This window comes from Eleutherodactylus coqui, chromosome 1 (genome assembly GCF_035609145.1).
Source record: "Eleutherodactylus coqui strain aEleCoq1 chromosome 1, aEleCoq1.hap1, whole genome shotgun sequence".
Lineage (NCBI taxonomy): Eukaryota > Metazoa > Chordata > Amphibia > Anura > Eleutherodactylidae > Eleutherodactylus > Eleutherodactylus coqui.
Window position 1 is genome coordinate 228,191,046 of NC_089837.1, and position 22,849 is coordinate 228,213,894.

General features: G+C 41.4%; 1 protein-coding gene across 1 annotated transcript in view; it reads left to right on the forward strand.

The window, feature by feature from the left end:
- The window catches only part of SLC35F1 (solute carrier family 35 member F1), a 357,501-nt gene that overhangs the window by 300,613 nt on the left and 34,039 nt on the right, over positions 1-22,849 (forward strand). Inside the window, exons 4-6 of the mRNA XM_066591135.1 lie at positions 5,633-5,792; positions 6,242-6,410; positions 18,314-18,366. Of these exons, the coding sequence (XP_066447232.1) occupies positions 5,633-5,792; positions 6,242-6,410; positions 18,314-18,366 (382 nt within the window). The remainder of the gene's footprint in view (positions 1-5,632; positions 5,793-6,241; positions 6,411-18,313; positions 18,367-22,849) is intronic.

The following is a 22,849-nucleotide window of genomic DNA, read 5'->3' on the forward strand; positions in this document are numbered from 1 at the left end:
TATATCTCTGTAAGGATTTTAACATGACGCCCAATTAAAGGGAGAGTAAAAACAGTCCTGAGTTTTCTTTATTAGTAGCTAATTTCTCTAACAATGGATTGATGTATATCAAGGTCTTTAGCTTTTGTACCTTCTTTCAGCTTTGCCTGGGATACTTCCAGTCTCAGGTCCTTAATTAAAACACGTTTTACAAAGTAGCCCTTGGAGAAATCATTAGTACAGAGGTTCACTTACTTTATCTCCATGCACTGTGGATGTTTACTCAATGTGCTCTATAAAAGATGCGAACCGTGCAATGGTTTATGGCGCAGGTGGTGATGCGATGAAGGTTCAGGATGGCACAGCAGCTGATAGACAAACACAGAGACAGCATTTCTTCCTTATAAGAAACAACCTTATTGAATGATTAAAAAGATCAACTAGTTATGCTCCATAAGAGAGTTTTTCGTACTTGAACGTTACGTGAATTTAACCAAAAGTTACACATAAGATGTAACACTACATGTCTATATCCAGGGATCGCTTTAGTTGGACAAGACACTTCAAACTCACATTACTAAACTCTCTCCGCGTAGTACTGCATATTCATCATCGTACCCTAAACTATTTCCTCGAAGGTCTGCGGCATGACTAACATCGTGGCCTCACACACCATAAGTGCCAGAATACATCATAAATTTAGGAGGTTTGTATCACTGAAAACTCGTAGGTGCGAAGCAACACCTCACGTATACTTTTGCATCACATCATCTGATTCTGGGACATAGTGCTGGTAGTCAAAGTGCCTAATAACTTACACATCACTTAGATACATGCCATCATATAACATATCTATTTGTACTACTGCTAAACCTAAAACTGTGTTGTCACATTTCCTAGATTTCCATCACAGTCCCTCATGGGGAGATATTCCCTCAGGCTGTACTCATCCATCATATTGCCTAATAGTGTGCTCACACTAACATTGTTTGTCCAGTCTTACATATCCTGCAGTTGTTGTTGTTCCAGATCCATGGCACTGTGAGCGTCTTTTTCACGGACCGAGTCTCTTGTGGCAAGGGAGACACCCTCTCCTTCCACACGGCTTCAATCTTTGGCCTCCGGGACATTAGGGCACTTTATTGTCCATATTTGGCCAGGTCATCATGGCCTTCAGTGGTTTGTTTCCTTAGCACTGCTACCCCATTATGGGGACAGTGCTAACACCATTCTCTGTCTTCACAGCAACTATCACATCAGTCTCAGGCCTCTAGCCTCACTCCCTCTCTGAAGTTGGGTCTCATAGTCCCTCTCTGCTGCTCCTGTACCCCTCGTCTAACCAGTGACACAACTATAATTCCTTTTATATACCCCTGCAGGGCACCAAAAAAGTCCTGAACATTGAGGATTGGAGAGGGGGTGGCAGATGGGACCTAGCTGCATTTACTTTCCTAATAGGAGCCAGATCTTATGGCTAGCCACGTCACAGCCTTCTGTATGGCCAGGTCTCTGGAGCGGGGTTTGAACAGGTGCCTCTATTACCCTCCTGGCCGTAGCAGTGAGCCCGTGGAGGGGCACCGCAGCTCTCTGCTCCCGATCCTCCTCTTCCAAACACATCCCAAACCAGGATGTTGAATGTCACTACTCTGTAAGGGGGAATGCTGCAGGATTATTCCCTTACATTTATGTTATTAGTTTAGTTAGATTGTGTTTGTTTATAATTGTGACCTAGAGAGTAATCAGACCTTATTTTATTAGTAATCAATGCAGAATTCCAGATAATTCCAAATATTTCACTTTATTACGACTGTAAGTACCCTTTACACTATTTCTCTGTCACTCATGTTTTGGGAAGCCCAATTTATAACGAGTGGGTAGACACTCTTGGTAGATTATTCTAACTGAGGCTGGGTAACATTTTTATATAACTTCATCTGAATGGGTATATGATCCACAAATCAGTAAAGTTTCTGTACCTGCTGATTGCTTGGCTAGCAGATCTAAAGAGGAAAGGGTGAAAAATATATAATAGCAGACAGACTAATAAAGCTGGCTGTATGATATTATGCCAGCCTCAACACAGCAGGAGCTCTGGATGTGCAGTATATCATCACTCCAATTACCTGTGGCGTGTTCTCCACTTTTAGCACCTGTCACTAGAGAACAGCTCTGGACTTATTAAGAAGCTTTTGATGTCAGAGCAGTAGCTTTGGATTTTTATTTGATGCTTCCTGACAATGGATCTACTTTGTTACATCTATTAGCTAGACTCCGAAGTTTCAAACAAAACAGGTAGAAATTATGCCTTTTCCCCTTATTCTTTCTACTTGTCGCCATGGAAACAGTGTCATGATGAATTAATTATGCAGTCAACTTATCAAAAACATTCCATGAAAAGCTTTACCAACAGGCTGAGCTTATGTAACTTTTCACTAATTAAATGCTTAATACTAAATATCCGAATAAAATATCTTAAAGGTGTTTTCTGGGACATAAAAAAGAGGTTAAATGGGCTTTTAATAAAGAAAAATTGTATACTCACCTATCCCAGACGCCCTCTGTCTAGCGCTGTAGCCCTAGTGCCTGCCACACGGACGTGGCAGGCGGTCACATGCCCTTCATTGTACACATGGACACTCAGCCACTCACAAGCTTCACTAATGATTCATCCATGGCTGCCAAAGCCTTTGGGTAGATGAATGGTCATAGGCACAATGAATGGCACATAATGAACCGCTGCTTTATCCGGGGTTCCAGGCTTCATAATTCGACAGGGAGCGGCCATGATAGGTGAGTATTCTGTTTTATTTCATGTTAAGCCTATTACAAGCCTGTATACTAAACTATTTTGTCATGTGTTTAATGGAAATCTGTGACAAAGGTTTCCAAATGGAACCTCAGACACTAACATCCCATTTACACGCATCGATTATCAGTCAAAATTCGCTCAAGCGATGTACTTTGAGCAAAAATCCTTGTGTGTAAATGCTATCATCATTTGCTTTTCGGCCGAACAATGATTTTTAGTTGAGTATAAAATCCATTGTTTGCCAGACAGCTGATAAGAAGGGCCCGCACACTGCGATTCTCCACGGGAGCACTGATAACATTGTATTCAGCTGCAGTCCCTTGGGAGAATAAAGGGGCTGTATGCAGATAACAGACTACCTGCTGTTATCTGTATACAACAAAGGGAGGGTCATTTAAGTGCAAATGAAGCTAATAAGCTACCAATGGGCATTAGTGCTCGTTAGCAGCTTATGGAAAATGATCTCTCAAATTGTGAATCACCTTATCTTTTGAACAAATTATGAGTGATCATCTTTGCATGTAAATGGGGCTTAATGTAAATGAACCCTAAATTAACTGCAATGCCATGCAGTAGCATGTGGTATGATAAGCTGAGCATGTGAGTAGGTGTGTCACTATGTTAATAGACACTCCTAAATAGTGAGTTTTCCCCACAGAGTGAACAGAAGTCTGATAAATCACTGAGTTATTTGAGAGATAACTTTTTTGTTTTGCTTCTGCAGATGATGCACCAGCATTTTGTAGTTTCTGTTATATTCGGAGTATAGAATAGCTACGCCATTCTATACTCCAAATTTAACAGAAATCAACAGAGCCCTTGTAAAACGGACATCAAAGTGGTGTTCATTTGATTAATGCAAGTGAATGATTCCGTTTTTCCTTTCGGGGTTCCGTCACAATGCTGTTTTTGGCAGCTGTTACTATTCTCGCAGATGTAATCACACCGTGTATTAAATAACGGTGTATAAACGCTCCCATATAAAGTCTGGTAGCAGAAAGAAAGTGCAGCCGACATTGCAGTCATCATCACTGCAAAGTGTCAAGACATCTATCAGAGAGTTCACAATTGGAACGTTGAGTCAGAGAAACCGCTTACCATACGCTGTCGCCAGCCAGACTGTCAGTGCGCTGTACTGTTATCGAGGACTATCATTGCCTGCTGTTATTATTATTGCCAAAGTAAAGTAAAGTTCAAATACTCATGTGGCTTTGAAGGTCTTGTAAGCCATACCGCCTCAGTCAACCACTGCAATTGACATGTTTTTGCACAGTATGCAACCCTCACAGAAGACCTGGATAAGGCCGGTCTCAGAGGACCGTATTTGAATTGTGGATTCCACGATTGCCATCCAAGCAGATGATACGCAGTAATACGCTGGCATTGAAAGGCATTGACTTTTGAAGTTTCGCTCACACTTCTGGCTAGGAATTGCGGAAGAATAATCGCAGCATGCTCTATTTTACCATGGATTTCAGGCGTATGATCTCCATTGATCTCTATGAATGCATTTAATCCGCAGTGCATAGACAATTAACATTGTATATAGGCACAGATTCGTACATACATTGCTAAGAGACCAGATAAAAATGGTATAAACAAAAAGCAGGAATTTGTGGGCAGACAACGCAGGACAGAGTCTGGGGAGCAACACCCCCATCTAGACTGCTGTCTGCACCCTCTGCTTACTCTTCTGGGCTTTTCATCCACAAGAATAAATGTTTTTTTTAATGGTTTATACTACTTCCAAAAAAAAGTTGGATAAAACCAGTAAAGCCCAGAGAGCAGCATCCCATTCTGAAGGCTCTCAGAACAGCTCTCACCACAACAGCACTTGGGTGGCCATCTGAGTGATAGAAGGGTGTTTCCAGGGGGTTGGGCAACTTTCTGATGTCATTCCCTGCTTGCGATCTTTGTTCCATGCGGATGATACGCTGTCCATATGCGTACATTCGCGCAGAAACATGCATACATGTGCAATTCGTTTCCACGATCATTTACACGTCTTCTGCTGTGGATATCCACATGCAGAATCTGATTCTCTTATGTAAGCTCACTAGCTCAGCCAAGGTTGGATGTGAGTAAAACCTCTAACTCCACTCCCACTGACCCGTCCCATGAACCTGTTATCCTTTTTACACACACACACATATATATATATCACTTTTCTGTCAGACGGTGGAAGGGGCATTCTCTTACATGGGCTGTCTCTGACAGCGCTCTGATAAATGCAATGCACGCTGCAGTCAATTTTGCCTAATGTTATTTTACACAGTAGGAGAATATGAGAAGTGTCTATGTCATCCTTGCAATAATGTTCGATGTGTGCACATTAGTAAGGCTTCCTCTGGTTGTTTCCTCATAAATCAAAAGTTGGGAAAGATGGTTCCAGTAAATAGTTTTTTTAATTAATAGAATTTGATATACATAGGTTCCCTGTTTCCAGAGCAGTACAGCCTGTATAATGCATAGTCTATGCTACTATATGTTTAATTTTTTGGGTTATGGTAAAAATCTATTTCCAACTTAAGAGGTCTTAACTTCACAATGTCCTTGATTTACAGCAATTTGGGTGACTTTTTGTGCTGTCTGTACAATGATGTATTCATTCTACACAGTGATATCCCACTATGCTAATGAATAAATTCCATTTTATTCTGTATTAATTTCTTATACGATATAATGTATATCCTATAAACTTCACATGAAGAAATAGTGCTTAGGTGAAGTATGCAGGTATGGTGTTACTCTTCTCATCAGTTGCCCTATAGCTTTACTAAACTAAGCATTTAGATTATTTGTTGCACATAATTTAATTGCTATTTTTGCTTTCTGTTTTTGCAGTTACTTAATTGTTTTGTGATTCCTGTGGTCATACTACTGTCCTGGTTTTTCTTGCTGGTGCGATATAAGGTTTTACACTTCATTGGAGCAGTTGCCTGTATCTTAGGAATAGGCTGCATGGCTGGAGCCGATGTACTTATGGGAAGACAACAAAGGGAAGGTAAATCATGTTCTTACACTTATTAATGCTGTAACATAACAGCACAAGACAGAATTACAAGTCAACAAAATGGCAATGTCTGACTTACTTGATACAATCATCACAAAACCATAAGAAATAGCCATTCTATTAGAGGCACCTCAATACGCTTTGTTAGTTTTGCACAATTCCAGGACATATGAATGTCAAAGCTTATGAACATAATATTTTCAGCACTGATGTGAAAGGCAGTTGTCAGGCCGTTGTAAACCTAATTTCATTTTAATACCTCTCATGAATCAATCTGTTAGCAGAATCTATTGTTGCTGTTATTACTGCTTGGAGATATATAGCAGTGTTCCACAAGTGGTATAGTCTTATAAAAGTATACAGCCGCTACATAAAGGCAAATATATGTCACATGTTGAGTATAAATATTTTAAGTATTCCGTTTTCTATTTTGTCCACAGATTTCTTTCCAGGAGATAGCAAACTAATTGGGGATGTCTTGGTTCTTGGTGGTGCCACATTGTATGGGATTTCTAGTGTGTGCCAAGAGTACATTGTTCGAAATCTTAGCCGAATTGAGTTACTAGGAATGATTGGACTTTTTGGATCCTTCTTCAGTGGAATACAGCTGTAAGTATTTGACATGATAAGATTTAACCTCTACTCTCTTGATGGTTGGACAGACACATACCGTATATGGCTTCAACTTCCTAGATATTATTATTTATAGTGGACAGAAGAAGTTACAATAAATAAAAATGCATGTCTTTATAATTACATGTACTGTATTCCTTAAACAAAGACTTAAATTCAAGCTTTTCCAAAGTGATCGATGAACACTTGTTCTGCTTATCTCCAAAGCTAACATGTTACCATAGGAATTAGTTATAGTATAGGCTTGTTGATGGGCAACTTGAAATTCCATACAACCGTGAATATTGCTGAACATTCCAGGATTACTTCAGTAACATTATATTATAAAAATGTTGTGTATATTGTACAGTTGGTTCCTACATTCTTTTGACTGGTTCCATACTTTGGAAATTCACTGTAATCCAGCAACCAGTAGTCTGTAATTCCGCATAATCAAGCAAGAGAGCATCAATTAGAGGACAGTAATGTGGATGATCCAAGTATGAAGAATAAAGGAATCCTCAGGATAGGTCGTGAATAGTAGATTGGCTTCTGATCAGCTGTTTGGCAGACCATTGTGTTTGTACACTGAGCTGGCTTCTGCAGGGAGCAGACGGCTTTGATCCCATTTGAGTGGCCCATTCACATTAGTGGGAACTTTGTAACAACAAGCCTTGCTACTGCAGTGAGAATGGAACTGTTTGCTTCCTGCAAAAATCAACATCGGCCTGACGAACAAATGTTTGGCTAGGGTCTACCTTCTGGAACTCCCACCAATCTACTAGGGATGACCTTGGACAGGCCATCAGCAGTTTACGAGTGGACAACCTCTTTCAATTACAAAATTGTTAATGCAGTGGTTCAGGTAAACAAACAGATCATCACTTCACTTTGACTCAAAACCAGAATTTTAAGCAAATCTGTTTCTTTGCAAACATTTTTCAGAATCGGAAAGTAATTTGCCATGCTATATTCCATGGACAAAATGAACTTTCACATCTTTTCAGGGAAAAAGAGCACATATTTTTTAGACGTACATACTTTTCTGTAGGGGACACATACTTTTTGGCCAGGGCACACACTTTTCGGAGCGATGTGCTTTTTGGGGACACATACTTTTCATGGGGAGGCACGTACATTTTTAAATGGTGAGTCATTTGGTATATCTTGCCTTTTGTATATAAAAGATGTCACTCTTCAGAACAAGATAATTTGCAAGTTTGTCCCAAGTGTTCTGCATCTTGATCTGTGAAGATTTCATAAGGGCATTTCAAATAGACCTGCTGATTTCTCGTTTGAACTCGGGCAGCCTGTTTATACAGGCAGATATATAATTGGCTCATTCAAATTGTTCAATCATTCTCATTCACTGTATATGTGAATGAGAATAACTGAATGATTGGTATATCATAGAACCGTAGCGTTGGAAGAGACTTCTAAGGTCATCCTGTCCAACCTCTGCTCAATGCTGGATTCACTAAATCATCCCAGACAGATATTTGTCCAGCCTCTGTCTGAAAACTTCCATTGAAGGAGAACTCACCACCTCCCGTGGCAACCCGTTGCACTCATTGATTACCCTCACTATGAAAAAGCTTTTTCTAATATCTAATTCGTGTTTCCTCCCTTTCAGTTTAATCCCATTGCTTCTAGTCTTTCCTTGTGCAAATGAGAATAGGGCTGATCCCTCTGCACTGTGACAGCCCTTCAGATATTTGTAGACAGCTACTGTCTTCTCTCTGCCTTTTTTTGCTAGCTATGCATTCCCAGATCCTTTAACCGTTCCTCATAGGATATGGTTTGCAGATCGCTCACCATCCTGGTAACTCTTCTCTGAACTTGTTCCACTTTGTCTATGTCTTTTTTTTTAATTTGGGGTCCCCAGAACTGGCCACAGTATTCCAGACGAGCTTAACAAAGGCCGGGACATGGCTAAAACGTCGTAACTTTTTATGGAGATGCAATAAAGGCGTCATTGGATGCTGAATATGTTTTACTGAAAACATCTGAATGCTGCTCCATACAATATTCTTTAGTATTCCAGATGAGGTCTGTCTAAGGAAGAGTAAAGGGGATTAATTACCTCATAAGATCTAGACTCTATGCTTCTTTTAATACATACAAAGATTGTGTTTGCTTTTTTTGCTGCTGCACCACAATCTTGGCTCATGTTCAGTCTTTGATCTATTAGTATACCCAAGTCTTTTTCACATGCGCTTCTGCTTAGCTCCATTCGTTCCATTCTGTATGTGCTTTTTTCATTTTTCTTCCCCAGATGTAGGACTTTGCATTTCTCCATGTAAATACCATTCTGTTAGTCGCCATCCACTGTTTAAGCTTGTCTAGATCTTTTTGAATCCTCTCAGTTTACCCTCAATTCCCTCATCTAGATCATTTATATAAATGTTGAACATTGGTCCCAGGACAGAGCCTTGTGGTACCCAACTTGATACAATCTTCCACTTGGATGTGCAGCTATTTATGATCACTCTTTGCGTACAATCACTCAACCAGTTGTGAATCCATCTGAAGGCCCATTTACATGGAGCGATGATCGCTGAAAAATTACTCAAACGACAGTTTGAGTGACAGCTTTGAGGGATCATTTTATATAAACTATTAATAAATAGCTACTCAGCTACTTAATAGCTTATTAGTGTGCAAATGAAGCCTTTATCTGAATGCAGTTGTTAGCTGGAGGTCTCTTATCTGCTTTCAGCCCCTCTGTTCTCTGACGGGTTAAATAGCTGAAACAATGCTATCAGCACTACCCACGGAGAACTCAGCATGCGTTCTGATAAGACCTCACAATCATTGGCTTGAATTTTTTCAGCAACATATAAATGAAATTTTTTCAAAATCCCATTCACTTTGCGGCAACTGTAACTGCCGATTTTCTCCAGCCAATTTCACTGTGGAAAATCACCATGTGTACATCTAGGTTACATGCGCATGTGGATTTTCCACAGTGATACTACATCCTTCATCTTTCTCCCTGTTTATCATTGTTACTACAGTTCATTGTTCCTATTCCTGGAGTCTTATATCTTCTAGGATAGAAGATTCAAAGCATCAATAGTAATTCTATCTAATATAGATGACATTACTCTTAGGCCTCATGTCCACGGGGAAAATCGGGCCCGCTACGGATTCTACATGTAGAATCTGCAGCGGGTCCCTCCTGCCCCGCGGACATGAGCGCTGAAAATACAAATAAATAAGAATTTACCTATCCGTAGCGGGCGGCGAAGCTCTGCTCTTCCTCACGGCCGGCGGATGAATTCCACACGCCGGCGGCACGTCGCCGGCACGTCGTCGACGTGCCGCGAGCATGCGCCGGGCACATCTGCCGAGCCGAAGCAAGGGAGATGCGGCCGTGAGGAAGAGAAGAGCTTCCCGGCCCGCTGCGGGTGAGTAAATCCTTGAAATTCCTATTTTAGGTCTCCCGCGGATCCGGACGGCTTCCATAGGCTTCAATAGAAGCCCGCGGGAGCCGACCCCGCGGGAGACCCGCACGAAAATGGAGCATGGTCCAGATTTTTTCATGCTCCATTTTTTTTTAAATCCCTTTTATTGACGATCCGCGGGTATTTATCTACCCGCGGGTGGTCAATGCATCCCTATGGGATGCGGATCCGCGTGCGGGAGATCCGCTGCGGATCCTAAATCATATTTTGCCCGTGGACATGAGCCCTTACTCATTTTTTTTTCCGTTGCATGCACACTTCCAACATATTCCACATATTACTTTGTTGATTTATCCCTACTTTTCCTGTTCTTCCATATAATTTATATTTAATTTTAAATATTGACAAACTATATTTTTTAATAAAAATGGATGAACACTCTCCGTGTTTCTAATAATCCTTAGTAATCTCTTGCATATGTTGTACTGTACATGTATTCTCATAAAATATTTCTACTATTGTTACATTTCAAGGTTCCTTGGTACACGATCTAGGAGGAATCAAATATAAGAGCGGAGGAAGAGAATAGTATATTATTTAGTATTTATAGGGGAAGGTGTTGTCTTTAAACTGTAGTAATGTAAATGTTTTGACCGCAATCACTTCAGAAGTAAACAGGTTGTGATAGTTTCCTTTTTAGAAAGTATGTTTTAAAAAGTGTCATTTTTCAGTCTGGTAAAGTAATACATGTAGATATGTTTTCATTTAGTAATTAATTGCTGAATCTCTCAATTATGTGCTCTGAAGAAAAACGCACATTCAGCATTGGCTTCAAAATATCTCATGAGGCAAGTACAAAATTATGTAGGAAGAAGACTTTCAAATAAGACCATAGGTTAATATGCAGTTTGTCTTGGAACTAATTCACTGCATTTGCATATTCTACATTCATTACGCAGTACATCATAGAAGATTTGGTGACCGACTCCTATGGGGAATTTGGGTGTGCAAATGTGCAGACAAATAGAGCATGCTGTGGTTTATTTTTTTGCGCAACCGAAATGCACAGGAAAAAAAATACACACATGTATACGAACCCATTGAAATCAATGGATTCTTGTCACTATGTATACCGCACGCAAATTTTGTGTGCGCAAATACGTCCGTGTGAATTTGGTCTCAGAGTTGCATTCATTTAACTGGGAACTGTGACAGTCAGCAAACTCTTTTACCCTTTCCAATCCATTGCCTGACGTCTGAAGACATTCTGATTGAAGACTGTACAGCTCTGATGTCGGAAGACGTCCGGTAGGGTATTCTTACTGTGTATTACTGGCCGCTCTGTTGTCGGGGGTCTCTCCAGCATATCCCATACTGCAGTGCTGGCTCCAGCCAGCCACTCGCACAACCTACTAATATAGAGGGGGGTGGCTGCTTAGTGTATGCTCCTACATGGAGTAGATACAGGTTTCTAGACCTTCTGATACATGTAGTGCACCATGCAGGCTAGCAACCTATTAGTGATGCCATATCAGTTCGGCGGGTTGCCCTGCACCTCAAAAAGTGAATCACTAAAAACGGCCATATACTTACTGACACAGGAAGGCAAACGTGCACCACCTCAACATGCAGGCAGCCAAATGCCAAATGAGGGAGCCAATTACTCCTGTGGAGGACACTGATGAGACAGCCACTCACACAATCTCCTGATACAGAGGGGCATGGCTGCTTAGTGTATACTCCTACACGTAGTAGATACAAAGTGTCAGAACATCCTGATACATGTAGTGCATCATGCAAACAAGCAACCTATTAGTGACACCATAATATTTCGGCGGGCTGCCCTGTACCTTAAAAAGTGAATCACTGAAAACGGACACATACTTACTGACACAGGAGGGCAAATGTGCACCACCTCAACATGCAGGCAGCCATACTGTCAAATAAGGGAGCCAATTACACGAGTGGCTGTCTCATCGGTGTCCTCCAGTGGTGTAATGGGCTACAGTACACCAGGAATGCAGAACCTGTGGCTCATTTTTCCATTCCCTCAACCATTATGATACAGGCATACAGGCACTGTGGCTGATACTGTAAGTGTCTCAGATGGGCATTTTAAATTTTATTCTGGCCCTTAGAAGTGCTGCAATCTGACATTGTGGCCCTTGGACTAGAAAAGGCTTTGCACCTTTGACAAATTATCTGCTTGGCACATGAATAAGGTTCTGATCACATTATTAATATAGCCTTCATTGGTTCCATGCCAGATCCATTTTTAAATGACTGTCTAGAATATTGGATCCTGTGATGGAAACATAGAAATGGTACTAAAATAGATAAACAAAATATCATTGCAACACAATACATTTATTATCACATTCACCTGGAGACAGACCATTTCCAATGTGAAATGTAATCTTCTGTGACTTTTTCAAACTAGAATTAGTTTCTGCATAGTATACATGGGAACAGAGCCATAATAATGACTTGCATGTATTGTATTGTAGATTTGTCCTAGTTGCTTTGTGTATCATAGTGGACATTTAATTCTGACGCAGTTGAGATCTACTCTGGTTATTCTAGTAATTTTATGCTTCTTAATTGGCCATTCTACAGCACTGAAAAGTTGTATTGATTATACTGTCAAAGTGACAGCCATTTACAATAGTAACAGGTATTTTTCTGACATTGGGTTTGGCTTTGATGGATAGATTTTGGTCGTATGTAAGGTCTCATCCATTTAACTCTGTCACATTTTAGCATTAGCACACAATTACGATGCATTGGTGGGTGATATATAAGACAAAATAACATGACTCCAATGAAAACACTTCATTTCTTGCATTAATTTTGAGTTTACTGTTTAAATTATGTGGTTCCCAGTTTTGCAAAAGCTTTTTTTAATCACTTTATTAAATTGTTTTAAATGTTTGCTATTTGGAAAATCGAGCACTTATCTTGGGATGACCAGCACTATACCATAGGGAGTATAGACTTCTCATCACTATAAAGAAGAAATAGGCAAATGATTATGTAAGAAATTTCATAGCTAGCCAGACAACCTAGATAAAGTAATGTGGTTTGTAAGACAATGTGTTAAAGCCCCATTTACACGGGACGAATGTCATGCAAACGATGCCCGACACTCCTCCCTGCATGTACTCGCTCCCGTGCTGTTACACCGGAGCGAGTATCACTGGCTCTCTGACAGAGCGGCCAGAAGGGGCTGGGACGGCAGGAGGAGATTTCACTCTTTGCTTCCCCCACCCCTCTCCATTCACTTAACACAGCGGCTGTTCAGTACTGAACGGCTGCTGTTTACACTGAAGATCATCGTTCAGGATTTTATGCAGCTTTAACAATGAACGATGATCCTGAACGATGAGTGTAAATAGCAACTGTTCAATACTGAACTGCCACTATGTTAAGTGAATGGAGAGGGGCGGTGGAGAGTGAGGAGTGAAATCTTCTCCAGCCACCTCACTGTGAGCCAGCGATACTCGCTATTGTCCAATAGCAAGGGTGTGAGTACATGCGGGGATGAGTGTTGGGCATCATTTGCCTGACAGTCATCCCGTGTAAATAGGGCTTAAGAGTTCCTAGATCAACACAATGGAATCTAATGGCATTAGCTCTGGTACACATTGTATAAACTATGAGAAGATTTTAGATAATGTTACAGTTCAGTGCGACCTCTGAGTTGTATGCAGCCATAATGCAGCACTACTACAAGTGCATTAGCCCTTACCAAAGTAAAAAATATATATGTGTACCGTGCTAGCCTGTAAATAATAAAGATAAAGTGAGTGACCAGAAAAAGATGTAAAAAAGATGTGTTGATACATAACAACCATGGACTGGGTAAAGATTCCCAATACATAAAAGGACTACGAGATCCCAAGTATCTTCACCCGCACCAAATGTGGGCTACTACATTGCATACACCAAATGTTCTACTGGGGATCTCTATGTAGATGAGGCAGGGCAGAAACTTAGAATAATTTACAATCGTGACACAATAAACAAGGAAAGACCAGACCCACCCGTGACAAAGCATTTTTGTAGACCTGACCACAACATCACACATGAAAATGTTGGTATTAAAAGGTGATTGCAAATCTCAGAAACTAAAGAGTCTAATATAAGCTCATGAGTGGTAGGAACTTATGGAAATAGTTGAACAGGCTTCACTACGCTGCATTCCATAACTCCCATAACAGTAAATGGGAGTGACTCAAACAGTGCAGTTCAGTGAGCTACAGATGTAGCAGCGCTAATAACTTTCGTGTTCGCGCCCTACTGAATTAATGAGGCGCAGCTACCGCTCAAACTGAATAGCAGTGGCCATGCTATGCAAATAGCTTAGCAGCACCTGGCAGTCTGAATACAAAGGTAGCACGCTATCCTTCAACGATAGTGATGCTACATCTGTATGTTCCTTCTGCAGCTTGTGATTTATGGGAAAAGCGTAGCTCGCTGTGCTGTTTCCGTAACTCCCATTGACTTATTTGGTGACAGTATAGCGGAACTCACTTGGTTGTTTCCATAAGTCACAACAACCCCCCAGCCACCATGTTCAGATTCAGTGCAGTACGGACCAGAACTAGAAATAGGTATGGGTTACAGAGGTGAGACCCACATCTATCAATTTTTCATGTCATATGCTATGAAAATGCTCTTATCGTATATCCATATGCCTCCAGTTTCTTTTTATTGAATTGATATGGAATCTGGCAGAAAAATGAAATGTTGCATGCTCCATTGCTTCTCGTGGAGATTACACACAGCAACACATGGATGCTGTGTACCAGCTCACAGCTTGCCTGCCAGGTTCAATGCACAGAGCTTTGCCATGTACATGAGCCTTTACATTTACTGTATCTTTACAAATTGAAAGCCCTTACCCTTTACTTCTGTGTATTTTTCAAAAGAACCTATCTCCATAGACTTTGGATGGAATGACCAACACTCCATTGAAACTCATCTGCTAAATGGGCTTGGAACCCCTATTCTATAGAAAGTGTCAAGCAGTGTACCCTTTACTGTAGAAGCACTTGTAATCTCTCTACCTATGAAAGGGGACATAGTTCTCCTACCAAAAGGCAGATGACTTACCTAGTCTAGTAACTATTGGAATACATAATTTTACCACAAAGCATCATGGCCCCTAATTCAATTGAGGGGTAATATACTTTTTTCAATTGTATCCATGTATAAACACTTGCTTTTTAACAGATAACAGGCACTTCTATCTGTTGGTTTCGTTTCTAGTCTAGTAGATTTTATTGCATTTATTCTCTTTTTCATGTAACTATTTTCTACCTGTTAGGCTACTGCTGCATGGCAACTTTAACACGAAACACATTGCATGGCCAGGGATTGCCATATTGCCATGCTTGATTATAAACTAATGTAAGTGAAAGCAGTCAGATTGCAACTGGCAAGTTAACATGAGCATGACCCAACAACTGCAGAAATACAGCAGGTTTAGATTTCTTGCAGGTGTTGGGTCACGGCAGCTTGCAACATGTGTCACAGCCATAGTAACTAAGTAGCCCTAGCCTTATAGGGCTTTCAGTTTTGGCCAATCCCTTCTTGTGGTGTCCCTTTCACTCCTAGAACTCCTAACACCCAATTGTAATCTGCATAGGAATCCATTCAGCAAGTGCCTAATCCCCCTGTATTGCCACTGAAGGAGAGATAAAGTATTAGGGGTGATTCACACATGGCGTAATTTTACAGATTTCCCCATTTCCAAATTGGCATCAGAACATGTGGATTTCAGAGCTGATTTGTCTGAGGTATAAAATTATGTCTCATGGGAATCCAATCTTACACTTTTGCCATTGAAACAAAAGTCAAGAGATTCTACTCTCCAATCTCGCTAATTGATAAGAATCCTGAATGTCCTCTCCCCGCCATTGTTTTAAAATTCTGAAATACAGTCTTTAAAAATGGGTTTTCTATACAAGTCAACACTTCTAGACTTCATTCTTCAAGAGTAACTGCACTTTCAATTTAAAGAATGGAACGAAAAGGCGATTTAGGCATTTTTTTCTCTATCTTCAATTAACCTATTTTTAATAGAAAATTCCTCTATAATGGCTGCCCCTGCGTAGCTGAATATAGCTACTGTTGACAGGAGATGCTTCTGAGCTTTTCTTCAGTGTGTGTCATCTCTACTTCTTGAGTACCTGATGCATTTTCTCAGTTTCTCAGTGTATCAGATGCTATCCTATCAAAAGTAATATGACAACTGAGCAAAAAGCAAAAGTAGCATTTATATAATATGTTAATACATAATGGGGCTTCCTTTGGCCCTAATGACATTGAATAGTCTCTGTGGCATACTTTCTAACATCTGATACACATCAGGTGGTATTTCCCTCCATTCATCCTGCAAATGTCTGGCTAGTTGTATCAAAGAAAATGGATGCTGTTCATATTTCCTGATCTGATGTTCTAGTTCAATGCAAAGCTGTTCGGTAAGGTTCAGGTTGGGATTCTGTACAGACCAGTCCAAGCGTGAAACATCCATATCTGCAGACCAATATAAAAAAAGGATTTGTGACAAGGCGCGTTGTCTTGTTTGGAAATGGGCAACAATTCTTTAGAGTATTTCCACATTGTCGGCAGCACATTATTATCTAGAATTTCTATGTACAGATAGTCCCCTACTTGCGAACATTCGACTTACGAATTTTGCTAGATACGAACTATCTGTACAGCACAGTATGATGTAATGCTATGGCATTACATCATGCTGTGCAGGGACCGGACAGGCTTCTATCAAGCCTGATAGAAGCCTGTCCGGTCACATCGCGGTTGCTGGGCAGCCGGGGGCCTTCTGAAAGGCCCTAGGGCTGTCTATGCAGAGCGCCTAACAAGCCGTGCGCTTGATAGGCACTCTGCATAGGCAGCCCTGGGACCTTTCAGGAGGTCCCCGGCTGCCTAGCAACCGTACAGCGTCCCACGATCTCATCGTGGGACGCTGTACGGGCCCTCTGAACGTCGGGTGCAGGCTGTTTCTTACAGCGGGCAACCGGCGGCAGCAGTTCCGACGAGCCGCGCCGCTCGTCAGAACTGTTAACACTTTAAATACCGCTGTCAGAGCGGTATTTAAAGTGTTAACAGTTCCGACAAGCGCCACGGCTCGTCGGAACTGCTGCCGCCGGGTGCCCGCTGTAAGAACAGCCTGCACCCGACGTTGTATGGAGCGGGATCCACCCGTGATCCCCTCCATACAACCATTTGTTCGACTTGCGAACAAAACGGACTTGCGAACGGGCTCCCGGAACGGAACCTGTTCGCAAGTCGGGGACTAACTGTACACCTTTTTGATCATGGTTCTTGCTATTACAACCAATGGACCAAGACCATTCCATGTAAAACATTCCCAGATCATAACAAAACCTCTGTTGTACTTTAACTGTTGGCACAAAACACTCAGGCAAAAGGTATTCTCCACACCTTCTCCACACCCAGGTACGTTCATCTGATTTGAGGATGGCGTAGCGTGATTCATCACTCGGTAGAATGTTCTTCCATTGCTCGCCGTCTAATGACAACGTTCCTTGCAACATTGAAGATTGGCTGAGAACTCAAATGGATGGATGGAGGGAAATGCCAGCTGAAGTGTGTCAGATGTTAGTAGAAACTATACCACGGAGAGTATCCGATGTCATTAGGGCCAAAGGAGGCAACTACGTATCAACATAAGTAAATAAATACTACTTTTGATTCTTGCTCAGGTGTCCAATTGCTTTTGGTAGAATACTGTATGTGTCAGTATTAAACCCAATACACTGACACTGAGAAACAGTGCACCGACTACTTGGGGAGTGGAGACAGTGAGATGTGATGAGAAGCTGAAGGCAGTTTCTTCCAAGGAAGGACAGTGTTTGTGACAGCCAGGACACAAAATAAGACTACAGGAGCAAATAAAATAATTATAGGTTGATAAACCAGCATTAATACAAACCTTACACAATCATGCCAAACATAATGTAGCACAGTGCAGGCATGCTGAGGAGCAGCGATCCCCAACATCATTAGCTAGATTCAGCTATGCAGCTGAAGATGGATTCACCTATAGCTGGATAGGGGACAGCCATTCTTGAACAATTTTCTATTAAAATCCCAGAATTGGTTAATTAAAATGGGGAAAAAATGCTTAAAATTGCTTCGTCTTTAGATTTAAAAAAATGATAGTGCAGTTACTCTTTTACATTACATTCTAAAAGAGAAATGAGTTGCTCTTAGGTTACCCAACTGCATTGTTACAATCCCTAACTTTCATAAATGCCCTTCAATCTAACAAAGATAAAACAGGATTCATGTTTCATGTATATTGAGAAATATTTTTTGATTAAACCTAAGAAGTTCCGCTATGCTAGTAAATTGATTTCTTTTCATTCGTTATTTGTATAATGTACTATTTTTTAGATTGACATATTAGACTGTGTCTGAATTGAAATCTGTATTGTCTTTCAGAGCAATAATGGAACATAAAGAGTTGCTAAAAGTACCCTGGGACTGGCAAATAGGTAAGCCATTTAAATCGGCTCATAAATAATGCTTCACTAAACAATGAATAACGGCCTTACAATCTATCAAAACCCGAGCTGCTTCATAACATTTCCTAAATGAGCTCTCCACCTACTGACTTAAAGAACATTTACTGCGCCATTATCTTGGGTGAGGAACAGTACCAACAGGAGATCAATGTGGAAATAAAATCACGGAGGATGACACTTCTACTCTATGTGAACTATAAGAATATGAAGACTGTTAACAGTAATGACCATAAAAAACAAATACTTAAGAAAATTCAAATGCAGAATTCTCATAAAATAAAATTGCTCGAAGCAAACTGTGCATAAAACCTAGAAATGAGATTGCAGTAAATTAGGCCTACATTCGTAATGTGGAGGAACGTCGTATATCTATGCCCGCCTGATCTGCTAGTTAATAGTACAGGAACTTCTATTTGTTTTATTAAACAAGTCTCAGGAAAGCACTGAAATAAAGTACTGGAAATTCAGCAAGGTAGTTGAGTCTTCGGTGAATACATTAAAGTGTAAGAGTCATTTACATTTTTGTAATGTACATAATTGGCAATTCGAAGCATTTTTGCAATATGTTTAACTCATTCAAGATCAGAGGTTTTTTGATTTTTGTGTTCTTAGCCCCCATACTCTCTATAGTTTTATTTTATCGACATAGCTGTATGAGATTTAGTTTTTTGTGGAACGAGTTGTTTAATTGTACAATTTAATGTACCATGGCACGTACTAAAAGCTTTCAAAAGATCAAGCCGGGTAAAATGAAAATAAATGCAACTGTGACATTTTTGGGGAGTTTTGTCTTCACGGCTTTTAGAGTGGTAAAATGACGTGTTCACTTTATTTGTTGGTCAGTACAATTACAGAAATACCAAATGTATAGAGTTTTTTATGTTTTACTGCTTTTTAAAAAAGTCAAAAAAACATTTTTTCCTTTTAAAGCGACCCTCTGGGTGTAGAAAAACATTGATGGTTAAACTACTTCTCTGACTACCTGATGTACACTGTGCATAGCATGCATCCGTAGTCCAAGACAATACATGCTGCTCTGACTGGTCAATGCTGCTCATGTGAAGGGCACTGGTCAATCAAAGGCGGTGTAGGGTCTTAGACTAGTGATGCGTATAGTGCACATAGAATAAAAATGGGGAAAGGGTTTTTTAAACTTTTAATATACGTTTGGTTGTCGTGAAGGAGTTAATCAGCCTGTTCTATACATTTTTGTAGAAAAAAATCTTGAAGAGCTGCTTCTATTCATATTCAGCTATGCACCTGAGAAGCATTGCTAAGCAAAATCCATCTTCAGCTAGCTGCATAGCTGAATAGGGCAAGTAAACACGGGGACTTCTGTTCTACTGTGCCGGCACTCTCATCTGTATTACAGCACTGTATATATTATAGTAATAACTGCTGCTGATATTTGTCTAGATAATCTATTTATCCCAACAGGTGATCTTCCAATACTGCTGCCTGGCCGCACACATTGAATGGGCAGAAGCTATTCTGTACTGTATACGGCATCTCCTCCTAAAATCGTGTCTGCTCCCCAGTGAGCCCCAACGCACCCTGTCTTAGTGCATTAGGTGTAATACTGAGACACACACCCCAAGCACTGAGTCACTGGCAGAGTGTGTTGGGTGTCAGCCTAATCTGAGCTACTAGCCTGTATTACATGGGTTGAGGAATTGTCAAGATTTCCACAATCAATGAGATTTTGAACAATTATCTATCAGCCTAAATGCATGTATGACTGAATGATGAACGATAAAATCATTTGCCATTCAGTTTCTGCACACGTAAAAACTGAATGACGGATCAGCCCGTCTATGCAGGCAGTTGCTCATCTATGAGCGACTGCTTGTTTAACCCCCTCCCGCTCCTGGACATACATTTAGGTCCTGGAGCGTTGGGGTAGGTATGAAGAGAGGTCGCGGGGCGTCTATTACAGCTGACACCCGTGGGCAATATTAACCCTTTAAATGCCACTGTCAGTTCTGACAGCGGCATTTAAATCCCCCAGGGTCCCCCCCCCCCACGGTAAGATCAGGGGAGCTGTGCAGGTGTCATGGCGGCCGGGGGCCTTCTGAAAGGCCCCAGGGCTGCCTTGAGAGACTGACTATCAAGCCATTCCCGTGGGGTGGCTTGCTAGGCTGCCTGTGAAATTGCAGTATGACGTAATGCTGTAGCATTACGTCATACTGCAGGAGCGATCAAAGCATCACATATTGTAGTCCCCCATGGGGACTTGAATGTACAGTAAAAAAAAAAAAAAATCAGTAAAGTTTTTTTAGTTGTAAAAAAAAGAATAATAAAAGTTTAAATCACCCCCCCTTTGCCATATCTATAATTAAAAAATCTAAATAATAAAATAAAAATACATATCTGGTATCGCCGCATCCGTAAAACTCAGCTCTATCAAAATAGCACATTATTTACCCCGCACGGTGAACGTCGTCCGAAAAAAAAATAAAGAACGCCAGAAATGAACTTTTTCAGTTACCTGTCTCCCAGAAAAAACGCAATAAAAAGCGATCAAAGAGTCGTATGTATTCCAAATTAGTATTAACGGAAACTACAGGACATCCCACAAAAAATGAGCCCTCGCTCAACTACGTCGTCGGAAAATATAAAAAGTTATTGCGCGCACAAGATGACGGCAGAAAATAATTGAAAAAAATTAAATGTCTTTGAAAAAAAAGAGTAGTATAGTAAAAAAAAAACTACCGTATTTTCCGGACTATAAGGCGCACCGGATTATAAGGCGCACTTTCTATGAGCGCATTATAAGCAATCTTGTTTCATATATAAGGCACACTGGATTATAAGGCGCAGCACATTAGTGCTGTGCAGGGGCCGGAGAGGCTTCTATCAAGCCTGAGAGAAGCCTGTCCGGTCAGATCGCGGTTGCTAGGCAGCCAGGGGCCTTCTGAAAGGCCCTAGGGCTGTCTATGCAGAGCGCCTAGCAAGTCGTGCGCTAGATGGGCACTCTGCATAGACAGCCCTGGGGCCTTTCAGGAGGTCCCCTGCTGCCTAGCAACCGCACAGCGTCCCGCGATCTCATCGTGGGACGCTGTACGGGCCCCCTGAACATCGGTTGCAGGCTGTTCTTACAGCGGGCACCCGGCGGCAGCAGTTCTGATGAGCTGCGCCGCTCGTTAGAACTGTTAACACTTTAAATACCGCTGTCAGAGCGATATTTAAAGTGTTAACAGTTCTGACAAGCGGCGCGGCTCGTCGGAACTGCTGCCGCCGGGTGCCCGCTGTAAGAACAGCCGGCACCCGACGTTGTATGGAGCAGGATCCACCCGCGATCCCGCTCCATACTACTACTTGTTTGACTTGCGAACAAAACGGACTTGCGAACGGGCTCCCGGAACGGAACCTGTTCGCAAGTCGGGGAGCACCTGTACTGTAAAAACCCAAGTGAAGAATAAATTCATAGGCGCACGGGGGGGGGGGGGGGGGGAGGAGCATGGTGTGTGCTGTGGTATGCCGCCCACGATAGAGGTAAAGGATCCTGTATGAACCCCTTTCTTTACTGTCGGGTTCATATATAAGGCGCACCGGATTATAAGGCGCACTTTCTATTTCTGAGAAATTCTCAGCATTTTATGTGCGCCTTATAGTCCGGAAAATACGGTATACAAGTTTGGTATCATAGCAATTGTACTGACCCATTGAATAAAGTTATCATGTCGTTTTTGTTGCAGTTTGTGCGCCGTAGAAGACGCGTCATGAAGGGGTTAGTGTGAATGGAGGTGGGCCAGAACGAGTAATGATCGTTCATGTGTAAAAGTGCAGGAATGATCATTGCTGGGACGACCTGTTGGGTATCTGTACTTGACAAGCATCCTGTGTAAAAGCACTTCGGAAGTGTTTGCCATTGATTTCAATGGAAAACCTCACATCGCACTCACATGCACATCTCACGGCATGTGAGAGTCATGCGTTGTATTTAAGGTCTTATTAAAATTAATGGGCAATGCTTTTCGAGGAACACGAATAAATAGGACACGCCATGATTTTTTTCCTTGCAGCGTCGCTGTGAGGGAAACATTGTCTATGATTCCATACAAAAGAATGGAGTTCATATTCGTTGTACTTTTGTGAATCTCGCAACGCACAAAACTCACATGAAATTAGCGCTCGTGTGAAACAGGCCTTAGGCCTTAGTCACACGGGCGTTTTTTCACGCGATTTGCGGATCGCATGACGGATGCGCATCCGCAAATCGCGTGACCGGTGCGCGCAAGTCGCCCGCAAATCGCCCGAAAATCTGCTCCTAGCCGCGTTTCATTAGAAACGGGCCGGAGCTGTCCAGCGCATTGCATTCAATGGAGACGGCAATAGAGCCGGCTCCATTTAAAGCAATGCGCTGCGGGCGAGCCCGGGATGAATTGTCGGGAAGGGCTTAAATATATAAGCCCTTCCCTGCAATTCATCCTAAAATGTGTAAAAATAAAAA